We start from the raw sequence: 15,053 nt of genomic DNA, 5'->3' as shown, positions 1-15,053 counted from the left end.
TGCACCCGAGACGCTCCTTGGCAGGTTTATAAGATTGAGGCGTACAGCCAGGGTAGAGCGGCAAGTCCCTGATACCCTGACCCAATCTCGTGTCGAGAGGTGGGCTGCAATCTTGGCCCATACTTCCACAGGCAACTCGGTGTCTCTTTGCCTTCTTTTAGGCATCCTGTATGCGAATCAGACGTCAGAAAGGAAAAACAGATGAAAGTACTCTTCCGATGCACTGATCACTGAGCATTTGAAGCAGGCAGGAGGTCCTTGGCATTGTGGCAGGGACTTGGCAGGCACCTGAAAACGACTTTTCCGACATTGGGGTCATATTTCCACATTGCGGTGTACTTGAAAGAAATCAAGAAGGTTCTCTTGGCGACTCCTTCCGACGAAGCAGTCTCATGCCATTGTCCTGAAATTCCAGCGTGAGAAATTTGACTTTGGGCTGCCCAATTGGGCTTGCACGGGCAAGGTGCGCTTCCTTAATTCTGAATTTGAACTTTGCCCCTCTAAGGAGCTAGAAAACCCCCCTAAAACCTACCAAGATAAAGAGAGGGAATGTATTAAATTAGCATGTACATGAGAGCACCGTGCACCTTATTTTCTTACATCTCAAAGTCATATTTTCTGAGCCTATGCAAGCTGTACAGGCCCTAGGGAGTCCTATGGAGATATTATAACTGTTCTGTAAACACTTTGTACTGTCGTTTACCCCCGAGGAGTTGTCATCACTTCAAGCCCAATAGGTGTAGGTGTCTATGGAGGGTGCCACGGCTGGCTCAAGCGAACCTGCTGGTCTTAGTAGTACTGAGCAGAATGAAGAGATAACTGAAGCCATTCCTGCGACGGATAATGGCGATGGACCTGATGCCAACCCATCCGCAAATACAACTAAACGCAAACGCCGGACAAATGAGGAGATATCGCTGCAGGGTATCATCACCTCCAAGAAAAGGAGGAATGAAGAAGAGAAAAACGGGCTAAAAATTGTGATGGATAAGCTCGTCCACATACACAGGTGCCTGCCTCTGCCTGCAGAACATCTTATTATGTTCCTCAGCCCACAGCTGACAGCCTTTGCTAAATTTGAATTGATTTGCAGGACCTGCGGCTTAGATTTCATGCTGGTCACTGTGAACACCAGTAATGATATAAAGAGCAGAGCCAGCAAGGGGCTGGCAGGGCTTGCCGGCCCCAACTGGCTGAACATAGAGGAGGTGTTGCCCGCCTTCCAAGTTCAGGCGAAGATGCAGGTGTGAAATGCTCTAACTCGATTCATTATGATGTGAAAGTATGGCTCTCCTGCACTGCTACTGGAAACTCTGTCTGACCCATCACTGTGTAGGTGCGATTGGCAGAGCAGGCCCAGCGCTTCAAAGATCAGACGTTTGAGCAATTGGAGAAGTTAGTGCAAATCAAAGTGTTGGAGGAATTCTTGGATGTGGCCATCAAGGGCAGAAAAGGGAAGCTGCCTTACAACAGCCTGCCAGATCATGACAGCGTGGTGAGAATTGCGCCGTGGTTCCCTGCTGATGTTGTATACAAGCGGCCTCGTGAGATGGAGCCTGTAGAATCAGCAGAGGTTTTCAAAGCCATCATGGAGCATGCAGCCCAGCCAGCCAATGATTTGCTCTTGAAGCGCCTGACCGCAAAGGTGGGCAGTCTTGGGTTTGACCCGCTCGCCCAGCAGGCAATCCTTGCTGCAATGCGACGTTTCAACGGCTCAGTGGGCAATGATGAGGTGCAGCAGGACGTTGCAGGTGAGATTCACTGACCCTCAAGAAGAGTCAAATTTCCTACATAAACTTTATAGTTTCTACACAAGTGACACCGACACCTGTAGGTGCCATGCACCCGATTCAGTTGAGTCGTAGCTTAGCTCCCTTGTTGCAGGTGATGCTATTGCGCCTGGAGTTGTGAAGGTGGATGGACAGTGGCTGCTGGACGGAGAGGGCACAACACAGGGAGGCATCAAACAATGCCAAGTCAGCCTACTACCACAGGCAGAGCATAACAAGATGTATGTGCGGGACGGCACTATCACTTTGTGCAGAACCACAATAGCCCTGCATGACCTGCACAACGCTGCGCACGCTGCTGGAGGTATTGCTGTGGTAAGTCACGCTTGAGGCTGTTGCTCTCAATTCTTACAGGTGACCCATTATGAGATCTGTGGATGGGCTTCACTGATCTGAATGAAGCTTGCTCTGTAGGTCAAGAAGATCAATCCAATTGGAAAGAAGAAGAAAAGATTGAGGGTGGCCTTAGGTATCAATCAGGACAATTTCCGTTTCAAGGCAATCTTGGAAGCTTACCGCAAGTACATAACACCCTTACTGGTGCCAGGCACTGGCGAAGGTGATCAGCACTCTCTTTATCACGCCCCTGTGAGGGATTGGCTGTGTCCCTTACTGACTTTTGCAAAAATGCTGGTCAGTGCAAAAATAATTTTGTGGCTCAGAATAGTTCTTTCATCTCACATCTGGTGTGGTTGGGCTCAGTGAGCAGTGAGGGGACCCCAGATGCCACAGCAAGTGGTGAGGATGCTCAGCTCAGCGCTGGGGCTGTGCCGGACGGCGGTGCAGATGTCGCTGAGGGTGGAGCTGCCAGTGAGCTTGCGGCCAGCGGGGGCTGTCAAGGCAGAGATCTGCCTGTTCCGAGCGACAGTCCAGCGGATGGGGCTGGCGCCGCCGCAGATCTTGGGGGCGATGCGGGTGTGCAGGTCAGTGGTGGAACCGGGGTTGCCACAGAAGGCGGGGATGGCGTTGCTGGGGACCTTGATGCAGCGGCCTGCTCAATGGAGGAGCGCAGCACCGTCAGGCAGCTGAGGCAGAGTGCGCCCCTAATAAAAGCATAGCACGAACTTGACAGCGAGCTTGTTTAAGCATATTATCTTGTTCACGTACCAAGAATGCATGCATTACTCCATGTGCGCAAGAAATGAGGTGCCTGATGCCTCTGGCAGGGCGCGTTGGGTCTGCGCTCCCTGCTGGAGATTGCGCTGCAATAGAAGGCGTGCCTGCTCCTCCTCGCCCTGCTGCTGACGGCAGCACCACTCGGCGTGGGGCACGGCTGGCAGGTGACTATTCTCTTGGTTGAGTTGACTGAATTTATGCATCCTCTCAGCAAGAAAAGCATACTGCACATTCAAGCAGTCTATATCAGACCATGACCAGTATTATATCTCAGACGTCTCAAAATGCGCTCTGGGGATATCAGGGGGGGCAAGGATTCAGCAGACTTGCGGCCAAGCAGCATCAACGGGGGGACCTGCTGAGACCGCCACCATACCTGTCAGGCGCGTGCACTGGGCTGATGCGGCGCATGACAGCACAGGTAGCAGTCTTCCCGATGTCCTTCTCATGACCATATACACATACACATTTCAAGAGAATCACTGAGGTAGCCTGTCGCTGGAGCACTTTATAGCGTGTGTACATTGTCAAGTGAAGATGTTCCAGCTGTCAGTGATTGCAAAGTTCTTGTGCGTTCCAGGTGACGTGGCTCGGCTGGGCAACTTCCCTGGCAGGGTATGCACTGCCTCCCCTGCCACACCAGGCACCATGGCGGCTGCACATGTCCTGTCAATGGAACTGCCTGCCGGAGTTGCACCTGCAAGGAAGTCCAAGCGTCCCCACAAGCCATCCACTAGAATCACGGCTGTGGCCTACAGCCCATGAGTGTGGCGTTCTCATTGCAATAAAGGCAATAAGCTTGCGGTGTAATAGTGCATTTGAAAAGAATGATCTACAATCGTAGTCACAGGATAGCCAAAGGAAGCCAAGAATTCAAACATCAGGTTGATTGCGGCAAGAATTTGTGGCCGTGACTATGAGCATATTTCATTCTATAAAAACCACCAGATACTTTGCCATGATCATTCTGATGTAGAATGAAACTGCCAGTGCAACAGTATTCTTGACAGTCAACAACCAACCATAGAATAAACTCATGCCATACGTGAAGATCAGGAACAGGCACACACATCATTTTATGACCAGCTGAGACAAAAGCCCCATGATGGAAAAAGAAGCTGTTTCCATACACCGTCTACCAAATGTGAATGTGTTCCTCAAGGAATCTGTTCTCACACATGTATACAATTGAAGATGGATTGGGTTTGAATGTGAGCATGTCCACATGCCATAGTGCCTATCAAGGTGAAGTGCATGCACACTTTGAGAATGATGTACATGTGGCGCCCTGATTCATGGAGAATCATATGCATGCATGTGCCCGAAAACATATTTATATATATCCTGAGTGTGACAACGGCAAAACTAAAATCTGTAGAGATCACAACAATGATCTCATTTTGAACCACCATGGCCTTTAGCAAATATAGTAGTTAATACAGGTCGACACTCTTCATGGGCCTAATGACACATGCATTTTAGGATGATCATACATTTAGGCCTTTGGACGGCCGCCGCCACCAGCACTGACCGGCGGTGGTGATTGCTTCTAGCTTGTTGAGGCGGTATAAGAAATATCTCAGATATCTCAAGAAAGTAATCTGCTGCATGTAAGCACATTGCGTGCGAGCCATCCCTAGGAATCTATTCTTCTCTTCCGCTAGCGGGGAGTTGACAAAATCCTTGTACTCCCCTGTTCACATGCACAGCAGAAGTTGAGCATGGAGTCTCGATCAAATTCCTAATCGTCATCAAATATCTGTAAATTTGGAATTACAGGTGACTCTCTGCACATGCATAGATGCTGACTTTGCTTTGGAGAATTATAGCACATGCTAAGCACACAAGACATGCATGCCAGGATCCAATGGCCTTAGGGCTCCAAAGAAGCTGCTTCAGCTATGTAGAATGTGGTGCAATGTCGTCTGGGGAGTGTGACAACATTTGACTCACCAGTGTTGTACCCTACTGAGCAATGCTTGTGGCCTTGCCAGTGGGTCTCGTCAATGTACACTTCCATCTCCTTGAAGTGCTGTGGCTCACGGTTGAGGATGTAGTTGTGCACGTTGCATCCATTGTCAAAGCAGAAGCGCCGCGGCGCTGACGGAAACCTCGTGTACAGTGCCTCAAAGATTGTGCGAGGTGACTCAGCATCCCCCATTACCACGAAGAGGTTGCACTTGCGGCACTCTAGGCACCAAAAGAACTGGCAGCCAGGCACCAGCTTCTTTGTCTGCCGCTGATGCTTTGTGCACGTGGGCACGGTGCCGAAACTGCGGCCGTCAGCAGCGTACGCGCGCAGGGGCCTGTACACATCTGAGCCTCCATGAGTCGTGTGCTGCCACTCAGTTGGACCCAGACCACTCCAGCTCCCAGTGCGCAGAAATGTCTCTGCCCGCGTCCAAGTGAGAGGGTTGGTAGTCGTGGTTGCCATCCTGCTGGCTCGACGCAGATTTGCGTTGGCGCGGTGCTGGTCGCCCCCCTGGCGGGTGGGGACTGACTGCCATGTTTGAGGCTCTGCCTCCACGAACGCCTGCTTGGCCACCTGCATTCCCAAATGTACTACTTGACAAGGAGTGATGACATGTGCACTGCAGATGTTCATTGCATGCATGCATCCTGATGCCAATCAATGGTGTTGGTGACGGTGGGCTCACAAGGACTGGCTTCTCACATAGATATTTTTTAACCTTGCAGCAATTGCAAAAGCATGTACGCCATGATCTGCAAACAGAGAGAACTCGAGTTGCTACCCGAGAAACTCACCTTCAGCAGCACCGCAAGGAGGGCAGTCGCATGCGGCGGCATCTCTGCTAGGCCCATGTACTGCTTGATGAAGGCATAAAGATGCGGGCAACGGGCAGCGAGAGGCTTCAGCATTTCCACAGACACTGCCTCAAGGTGGCCATCTGTGATGAGCCCCACCACATCAAAGACTGACGGCTTCACAAGCTGGCAGACTGGAGCGCTCGTGCTCAAGATGTGCAGGAGGGGTTGCTGAGCCTTGAAGGCAAACATGCGCATGCCCATCTCTTCAGCGCCCAGGAACGGCAGCAGAGCTGACTCGGGGGCATCTGCTCCACCTCTGCAGTCAGCCAATCATAGTCCTCCGCATTGATCCCCCCGCCTCCACTCCTGGAAGAGCTGAAGGCGTGCAACACGTCACGCAACTTCTTGTTGCGCACAAAAATCCTGTTGCTGAATGTCGACCCCGCCGCCAGGCTGCTGTCCTGTCAGTGACACCCATTGTTCATTTCTGGAATCCTGGGATGATCCTTCACAGACAAGGATTTGTATCACTTAAGTTTGTACCCTTAACACAGGGACTTTTGCAAGGTGGATCTGACTACGAGGATAACAGATGCTTTACAGCAGCGAGCATCACCTGTGCAGCAAGATATGGCGCTTCCAAATGCGCTTGCTCAAGGTGGTAGCCGAGAGTAATTCCATCAGCTGTAACTCCAGAGTTGTGGCCGCAGCCAAACCCACCAGGGCCAGAGTCATAGTCCAGAAACTGCAGCTCAATAAAATTCAGAGTAGCACTCTGAAAGACAGAGCGCAGGTCCATCCACCGGCGCAGAATATCCACACCCACTCCAGCATACCTGATTGCACAGTCACACTGAGAGAGCAGCTTAAACTTACCCTTACATCACAAGGCTTGTCCAGCACTTCACAGCACGAATGGCATGAACAGCAAATCCTGGCGGTGGGGTGCACCTCTGCAGGGTGTCACGCCAGAAAGTGAACCAAGGAGCGCCCCCAACAGATGTCTTGGCTGCCCAGTCATACAGCAGCTCATACCCGAAGGCATGTCTTGCTGACTGCCGCAGCATGGCATGCTCCTTGCCATCTGCGGTCAGCTTTCCAGAGCACTGTGGTGTTCCACAGCGCATGACGGGGAATGATGTCTCCACAGCGGCTGCCAGCAGAAAAACCGTGCATCTCTCAAGAAGCACGTCATCTGCATGCCAGTCACACCGCCCACACATGGGACAGGATGCCATCGTGTCTGGACAACACTCAGCAGGCACACTTGCCCTGCCCGCGCAGCGCTCTGCAAAATACATGCAAACGGTGTCACCTCCAGGAAAATCTGCCTAGCACTGCCACAAGCTACTGTGGGCTATGCTGGATTTGAACCAGCGACCTCACCCTTGTCAGGGTGCGCTCTATCAGCTGAGCTAATAGCCCAAGTTATGTGCACACCTGTGATGATGGTGAGAACAGCTTCATCGTCCTCAGACTCTTCTGGGATCTGCTGCTGAGATATGCATGTCAGCCGGAATTGCCCGTTCTCAGTATCCAAGTTCTGCCAAGCCAGTCAGAAATGTCCTCAAGCAAGCTGATGAATGAAAGCAGGCTTACATGCGAGGAGCAAAGATACATACACAAGAGCCAGCGCAATTCTGTCACCTCGTTGATCTTGCGCTCGAATGCCTCAGTGGACAGCCACTCAGCAGCCTCACCATCACCTTCCTCTGATCCTTGAGTCCTCAGTACATGACGGCACTTAGTGCGCTGAGATGGGCATGTTTGGCACTTCTGTCCCTTCACCACCCCCCAATCCCCGAAGCAGTCGCCAGCGCGCACTATAGAGAACCTCTGGCCTCTGCTGTCATGCATGATTGCCTGCTGCTGTGCTGCTGAGTCTGGAACCTGAGCCTGCTGCATCTCCCTTTTCAATGCTTCTGGGCCGCCGACTGCCAGAAGGAGAGCTTTTGCACATGTGCAGAGCGTGGCCTGATCCCCAAAGAGAGCTGCTGCTGGGCAATTTGCAAAGTCTGCCAGCTCATATAGTCTGCCATCGTCTGCTGGGTCCGGACAAGATGGATTCCTGCAGAAGCTGACCAGGTGGTGTTCACCCCCAGCGACTTTCACGAAGCGCAATGCAAGAAAACCATACTGCAAGGCTTCAAGGGACCTGCTCTCCAGATCATATTGTGGTGTCAAGAAGTGGGCTTCTCTGCTATCCTGGCTCTTGGTGAGCAGTAGACAATCTTCCCTGTTGCTAAAAATGGAGCTGAGAGATGAAGTGGCATTCTCGTAGCTGATATCCTCAAGATAGTCTCCATGATCGTCATCTGATCTGTCCTGGTTATCTTGCGCTGCTTTAGCTGGCTGTTGCTCTTCGGGCTGGAAGTTGTACCTATCGTCTAGAACAAAAGACTGAAAGGTATAGCGCGGCCTCTGGGACCTTCTGGGCATTTTTAGAGGGTGCTGCGAAAGGCGGATGCGTATAATCTACAAGCCTGTGCAGGCGTGCTGAACTGTATGACGAGTGCAAAGGCCAGTCGAGTCGCAAAGAGATGGACTAAGTGCTCGTCCTGTGTGGTTACATCACGCAATGCACGCAAAAATCGAGAAATGCGACTTGCAAATTTCCGAGCACGGTGCTCCATATTACGATTACTTTACACACCCTCCGGACCCCACCGTAGGGCGTTTTACGGTAGGTTTCTAACTGCTCTAAAGACTAATGAATGGGTGGGAATTTCATTTGACTTGAGCTTCTTGTAGAAATTTGAGGTGCTGCCTATCGTATCTACTGCCCATGTTCTGGTGGCCCTGGGAGGTCACTGTACAGCTTTTGAGATACATGTAATTCAAAGCCCAGACTCAAAGCTCCAAAAAAGCCAGACGTGCCCACGTGCCTCCTATATCGCCCTGTATTGAGCTCCATCCTATATCATGCACCCCCCAAATGCATACCCCCGAAATTGCCCTGATTTCTACCTATGCTCCATCTTGATAAATTTCTGATGCGTGTATATATACGTAGACTTTATACTCTAGACTCTGTCGGATCCGGACATCCGCATACGCATGGCTCTTATAAGGTATGCTCCTCCGAGGGTCACTATGCAGAGTTTGAGGTGCTGTCCATACATGTACAGTCATAAAAGCTTGCCATCCATGGTATACGTGGGCAGTTGTGTGCAGCTAATAGCTATCCGCATGCGATTTACCCAGAATAAATTCAAAAGGAAAATGATATGTATGGTTTGCACAAATGTCCAGACGCTGCTGCACGGCACGCATGGCAGCGTGAAATTATAAAAAGTTGTATTGATAAACCGGAGAAGCAGGCTCAAAGTCGATGTCATCATTCACTTCTGGGTAATGCACAACATCCTGCAGATCAGGGTCTCCCTCCTCGACAACATTGTCATCCTGATCGAAAGCCTCCCAGCCAGGGATGGGCGGTCGCACATCCTTGTCTAGCTTCTCTACCACTGCCTTTCCGGCCGCCGAAAGGCATGCCAAGCAACCCCCACAGCAGCATGCGAATTCCTGGTCCACGGGATACCAGAATCTTGACTTCCCGCCTGCTTCCTGCTGGGATCCCCATGCAATGCCGATTCTGCGTAATGCGGCACAGAGCTCCACCAGCCAGGTATTGCGAAGAGTCCTGAAGGAGGCCTCAAACTTGGGCACGGCCGACACGAAGGAGTCCACATCATGGAAGCGCAGGAGCAGCTCATCTGTGACATCAAACACCACTTCTTCCCAACAGGGCGCCAGCGGCAATTGAATGTGGATTGACAGGCCGGCAACCGCAAATTTCTGCAGATGACGAAAGCCTTGCACATTCAGCTTGCTCAAGGAGGACCCAGAAAGGTATCTCCTCATTGTGATGCCCACCTTGCAAACACTGGGCACCGGCAGCACACAGTTGGCTAGAAATGTTGCAGCGGCTTCTGCAAGATCAGCATACAAGACCCCACAAATGCTGCGAACGTTACAAAGCACTTCTCCCCAAACCCCTGCTGCCATGTCCAGACTGGCGAACTCTAGTAGGTGCAGGTGGCATGAAGCAGGAAGCTGCAACGCATGAGGCATGGCATTGCTCAGCACCAGCACTTCCAGCTTGGGTAGCTCATTCAGGATCAGAGCGCCCAGATCCACTGCATGCTTGCGCGACTTGCTCAAGTGAAGAGTCTGCAAAGCACTGGCGCTCTGTAGAGCAGTGCAAATATTCCCTGTATTTCCCCTAACAAACTCGAGGACCAGGTGCTTCAAATTTGCCAGCCGAGGGAACCATGGGATTCTGCCGAAGGAAGCGCCTAAGAGTTTGAGCCCAGCGCAGTGCGTTAGCAGCCACGGTAAGCAGGACGCTGAACTGCTGCGCGAAATTACGTGGAGCTGCTGCATGTGACTAATGTCCCGGCCAGAGTGAGCAACAGCATCTGCAACCATGTCGAGGCCATCTGCTGGGACAGTCAGGGCCTCTAGCATATCCAGCCTCTTGCAGGCCCATTCTATTCCTGCACATCACCACCGCCAAAGTCAAGCACCTTCTGCTTACTACCATCAGCAATTTAGAAAACACAGTCTTCTGATCGGAGCACAGACCAACTCACCTGCTCTGGGAAGGCCTATGGGAATGTTGACAATTCGCAAGCGCACAGCCATCGTGGAGCGACATGCTCCTGATGCCTTCGCCCAATCTCGCATTGAAAGATAGGTCGCGATCTTGGCTCATACTTCCACTGGTAAGTCTCCATTCATATATCTTGGCCCTCGTGCGCTCATCCTGCGTCCACATGCTTTAGATTTTACGAGGATCAAACAGATTTGACGTTGAGAGAGGAAGGTGATCACTGCTCAGTAATTGGATTTACAGAGCAATGGAAGTCGAACCTGGTGTGAAGAACGGGGACTTCGCTTCAATTTCTGATCGCTTATACTTCTGTATCTCAGCGATCAACTCCAATTCTAAATCAACAATGATTTGGAAATCAGTGAGAGTGTCATTGAGAACAACTCAGAACACCGCGCGGGAATCCATGACTTTGCCCATCGGGCAGCGTTGGGCAGGACAGGGCTTCCCAACTGGATCCTGTGGCTGGCCCATTGCTGAGTGTCAGCCTCAATATAGACCCCACATCACATTATCGCAAACAAAATTCTAATGATGCATGTGGTGCGTACAGGTCAGAGGGTGTTTGCCCGCATGCATGTGGCAGCCATTGGCGCCTGCCAGGCACCTGCCAGCAGCCGTGGCGCAAGTGCAATCTCTTAAAAGTACCTGCCCTGTCTGCAGCCTGGCATGCATATGCACCCATACTGGGAAATGGTACATGATCAGGAGAGGCCACTAAACTCAGGCCAGCCAAGACCTCACAGTGTCAGGCCCACCACCACGAATCACTCTAATTGTAGTAATACTCATCGTCACTGTCACGGACGCCATATGCATAGTGATTGCCATGGCCCCACATTCCGTCTTCTTCATCTTCGTCATAGTCATAGTCCTCTCCTTCATCCTCTCCTTCCGCAGACTCATCTTCATACACACTGGGACCGGTGTTGTATTGAATGTCGCCCTCTAACACAGAATTGACACATGGAGCAACAGCCTGTCCTGCCGCCACAAGACAGTCCAGGCAAGCACCACACCAGCACTTTGCCGGGTATTCCCCCGCAGGAAACCATAACTTGTAATTGCCCTTTGCATCTCGTTCTGTGGAAGCCCAGGAGATGCCCTGTGCAGTCAGAGTTGCGCGCAAGTCTGCCAGCCAAGTGCTGCGCATGGATTTGAAGGTTGCTCCGAACTTTCGGACTGTCCTGACAAACTTGGTCACGTCCTCAAACTCCAGGGCGATCTTGCCGCCCTCGAAAATAGCAACCTCCCACTTAATGTTGGCGGGCAGATAGAGAACAACATCCCCTCCATCAAACAAGACTCTTCCCAGGTGTTCTATGCCTTGCAGCATGTCCTTCCGCATGTCCTCGTACCGACACTCTGAGTACAGCATTATCTTCATAGCACTGACATTTTTTGCCGGGCGTAGCTGCCTGTTGAGTAAGTTATCCATGGAACTGCGGCCGTACTGCCATATCAAGTACCCACGGACACCGCGCATGTTTGGGAGTGACCCCTTCCACACATCCTTGGTTATGTCAAAATTTCCTATGTCACTGAGATGCATGCGGCATTCTTTTGGAATGCGCAGCACTTCAGGCTCGATCCCCTTCAGAGCAAACGCTTCCAGATGCACGAGCTTATCCAAAATTATATGGGACTTTGTAAGCGAGCTTAGCTTCCTGCCACTCAAGCAAAGAGTTTGCAGTGCTGCGGCGCTGGTCAGCGCGCTGCACACGTTGCCAGCATCCGCCGTGGAAAAGTCTAGGACAATATGCTTCAGGGATTTCAACATTGGTGGGAACCACAGTTTGACACTCACAGAGGCCACCAGGATGGTGAGCTTGGTGGCTCGATTGAGCAGCCACAGCAGGCAGCATGTGTCAGCAGAGCATGTGACTTCTGTGCAGAGCTGCTGCAACTGCTCGATGCTGTGCGTGCCCTGGGCGACAGCACCTGCAACCTTGTCAGAGCTGGATGCAGTCAGCGAAAGGACCTCTGCTGTGTCGAGCATCTTGATGGCCCAAAAAATACCTGCAGAGCAGCAGCATCCCATTGAGAAAGACATTCGCTGCAGGGATCGATTCGAGCAAGGATCAAGCAAATAGAAGAGTCTTTGCAAGAGTGAGCTGCGGTACAGCACAGCTTGCACCTTTTTCAGGGAGACCTCTTGAAAAATCGAGGTTTCGCAAACGAACACGTCTTGTGGAGCGGCAGATTCCTGACGCTTTAGCCCATTGTTTCAGGGACAGATAGCTTGCAATGTTGGCCCAGACTTCCACAGGCAGATCCCCACTCTTGAGAGTTCCATTAATTTTTGGCTCACGAGATGTCATCCTGCGTGCATATGGTAATTGTCGTTGAAAGAACGGAGAAAGAATGATGCACTCAATTGATCTGATCAGCATCTGAGAGCTGATGTCATGAGAGTACAGTACAATTCGGGCACCTTGCGTGCTTTCAGCTCTCCAGTCAGGACCTTTCTGCGATGTGTGTAGCACTTCTGGGCATTCTCTGACGCTCTGACGGTCACTCTGTTGACCGCCAATTTCATGGAATGGGCAGTGGGCAGCCCGATCTTGGGCAGGGCTGCCCACTGCCCTGCCAGGCAGTGGGCAGCTCAAGCATTTAAACCTCAAATGGCTATGAGCGATGAGAAGCGCAATATCATCATGATCTCAGGCTGCTATGGCTCAACAATTTACATGGTTCTACACGAATAAAGCTGCAGAGAATAAGTGGCCACCGGCGGCAAGCAGCATGCTTGCCAATATCCCGAGCAGTGATCTCACATGCTACCCTCAGGGCCCTTGCCGGAGCATCAGCAAAGTGAGGAATAGAGGAAGTAACGGAGGCTGCCTGCAGCTGGGAACTTTACATCAATAAGGCTCATAGAGCGCACTTGCGGCTCCATCTAGCCTTTTGGCATGTCCCGCCGCCAATAAACAATCCATGCATGCTCCACAGGAACACCACACATTGCCTGGAACTCGTGAGTACCTGAATCTGAACCTCTTCGGACCTACCTTTTCCTTGGTCCATGGAATGCCACGCTTAACTAATGTCTCACACAAATCTACCATCCACCCACCAATGCTACACTCATCATCCATGGCTGCAGAAAAGCTAGGACAAGAAATGGGAAACTCATAGGCATCTTCAATTTGAAAGTCAAGTGTTGAGGCCTCAATCCTAAGGACATCCCAAGAAGAGCCAGCAGGCACGTCAAACTTCAGTGAGGTCCCTTCAAAACAGAGTTTCCTGAAATGCTGAAAACTGCCAAGATTTATGCGTTCGCCACTGATGGCCTCCGATATATGCAATGTCAACATATTCAACATCAGAGAAGGACAATGAAGAGCAAGGAAATTTGCTACAGTCAATCCAGCCTCCCTAAGGGGATTATCAGTATAATAATTGCTAACAATCACGCCGATATTGCGGATACGTGCATGGTTTTCCCGGGTAGCTTGCTGATCACAAAAGTTATGCAGATATATATTATAAACATGGAGGCAACAGCTGGCTGGAATTTTCATCCGATCTGGTCTGACGCCTCTCAAGACTACCTGAGACAGGCTCCGAAGCCTGTCCAGCTCCAAAGCTTTGATACGGCAATCGTTTCCACATGGTATCGAACCCAACTTTAAATTTACGCTCAAAGAAAGAGTCTCCAGAGCTGTAGCGCTCAACAAAGCATTGTGTAGATTATTACTTCCCTCTTTTGGCAGGACTAAAATGATGTATTTGAGATTGCACATGGGTGGAAACCACAGAAAACACCTCCCACCCAAATACATGCTCAAGAGACTTAATTGTGTTGCTTGGGTTAATAGCCAGGGCAGGCAATCAGCCTTAGACCAGCCATGAGCGTTGGCGGACGCAGCGCGCATATGAAACTGCCTCAACCCAGCAAGGCTGCAAGACTTTTGTGCAACTGCATCTGCAAGATCATCGGCCAGTTCTGCAGGCAACGCCAGTGTTTCCGCCCCGTCTATCATCTTGAAGACCCTCTTGATGCCGGCGCCTGTGCCAGGGAGTTGTCTTTAGTACCCCCATGTGCAGAACCGCATGGAATCAAGTCTGATCTCAGCAGGTGGTCTGACTGAGTAGCCCGCCCAAACTAGAGGAGAACTTGACAATCTGGAGCCAGCCTTATGGCCTGCCTAATTCCAAATTGAGCTGCAGAAAGAGGGACTGGGGATCTCGAAAGAACGCCGTTAACAGCAAATTCTCAGTCGGATAAAGAGTAGGGACTATGATTTTCCAGCAACTGCCTATTGTTCGGACTCTAATTCCCACTTACTGTACATTCAGTATAGTCCTCATACTTAGTGGTCCCTGAATGCAGAGATCAGCATACCAAAGCAAAGGAGCACTGCTGCCACTGCTGGCATCAGCTTAATATGGCTGCCCGAGGCTTGATGTGAAAATCACTTTGGCCGAAATTTGATAATAATTGTGAGTATGCAGCAAGTGCCACTGAAAACAAGGAAGCATAAGAGGATCACCATCTGCTGTGAGGCTATTAGGCAGGTTTGCGGCTGTCAATCTGACGGCGTCTGTCGTTCGGCAGGTACCTGACGCCATTGCCCAGTGCTCCATAGACATGAAGCTGGCAATCTTCGTCCAGACTTCTTCTGGAAGTTGTGGATACAGGTGCTGGCCCTCGACCATCTCGGCCGTCGACCTAAATATTCACAAAACCTCCCATTAACAGCCAAGAAGGTCACTTGTTATTCCTGGTCGGTCGCACTCTATTGTGTTCTATTTGGCTT

At 51.0% G+C, this 15,053-nt stretch overlaps 3 protein-coding genes and 1 non-coding gene across 4 annotated transcripts; 1 reads left to right on the top strand and 3 right to left on the bottom strand.

Moving 5' to 3' along the window:
- Positions 1–1,112: 1,112 nt before the first annotated feature.
- On the top strand, positions 1,113–3,671 carry COCSUDRAFT_60177 (hypothetical protein; the record flags this gene model as incomplete). Its single annotated transcript, XM_005642997.1, has 7 exons — positions 1,113–1,244; positions 1,355–1,751; positions 1,885–2,094; positions 2,493–2,825; positions 2,957–3,070; positions 3,211–3,327; positions 3,487–3,671. 7 exons carry the CDS (start codon positions 1,113–1,115, stop codon positions 3,669–3,671), a joined length of 1,488 nt encoding a protein of 495 aa, XP_005643054.1.
- Positions 3,672–4,258: 587 nt separating this feature from the next.
- On the bottom strand, positions 4,259–5,702 carry COCSUDRAFT_26289 (hypothetical protein). Its single transcript, XM_005642996.1, has 3 exons — positions 5,673–5,702; positions 4,860–5,451; positions 4,259–4,599 (listed from the first exon to the last, which is right to left on the bottom strand). Exons 2-3 carry the CDS (start codon positions 5,338–5,340, stop codon positions 4,394–4,396), a joined length of 687 nt encoding a protein of 228 aa, XP_005643053.1. The 5' UTR covers positions 5,341–5,451; positions 5,673–5,702; the 3' UTR covers positions 4,259–4,393.
- Positions 5,703–7,028: 1,326 nt separating this feature from the next.
- On the bottom strand, positions 7,029–7,100 carry COCSUDRAFT_t75. Its single transcript has one exon. It is a non-coding gene; the product is annotated as a tRNA-OTHER (tRNA).
- Positions 7,101–11,062: 3,962 nt separating this feature from the next.
- COCSUDRAFT_60175 (hypothetical protein) lies at positions 11,063–12,289 on the bottom strand (the record flags this gene model as incomplete). The annotated part of the gene is made up of 3 exons (XM_005642995.1): positions 11,063–11,236; positions 11,474–11,743; positions 12,098–12,289. 3 exons carry the CDS (start codon positions 12,287–12,289, stop codon positions 11,063–11,065), a joined length of 636 nt encoding a protein of 211 aa, XP_005643052.1.
- Positions 12,290–15,053: the final 2,764 nt, after the last annotated feature.

This window comes from Coccomyxa subellipsoidea, assembly GCF_000258705.1.
Source record: "Coccomyxa subellipsoidea C-169, whole genome shotgun sequence".
Classification (NCBI taxonomy): domain Eukaryota; kingdom Viridiplantae; phylum Chlorophyta; class Trebouxiophyceae; family Coccomyxaceae; genus Coccomyxa; species Coccomyxa subellipsoidea.
Note: the sequence above shows the minus strand (reverse complement) of the source record. Positions and strands in the feature narration are given on the sequence as shown.

Coding starts and splice junctions, on each gene's coding strand:
- COCSUDRAFT_26289 (XM_005642996.1), bottom strand. CDS start 5,340: ATGGCAACCACGACTACCAACCCTCTCACTTGGACGCGGGCAGAGACA. Junction 4,600..4,859: donor CTCAGTAGGGTACAACACTG/GTGAGTCAAATG, acceptor GCATGTGAACAG/GGGAGTACAAGGATTTTGTC.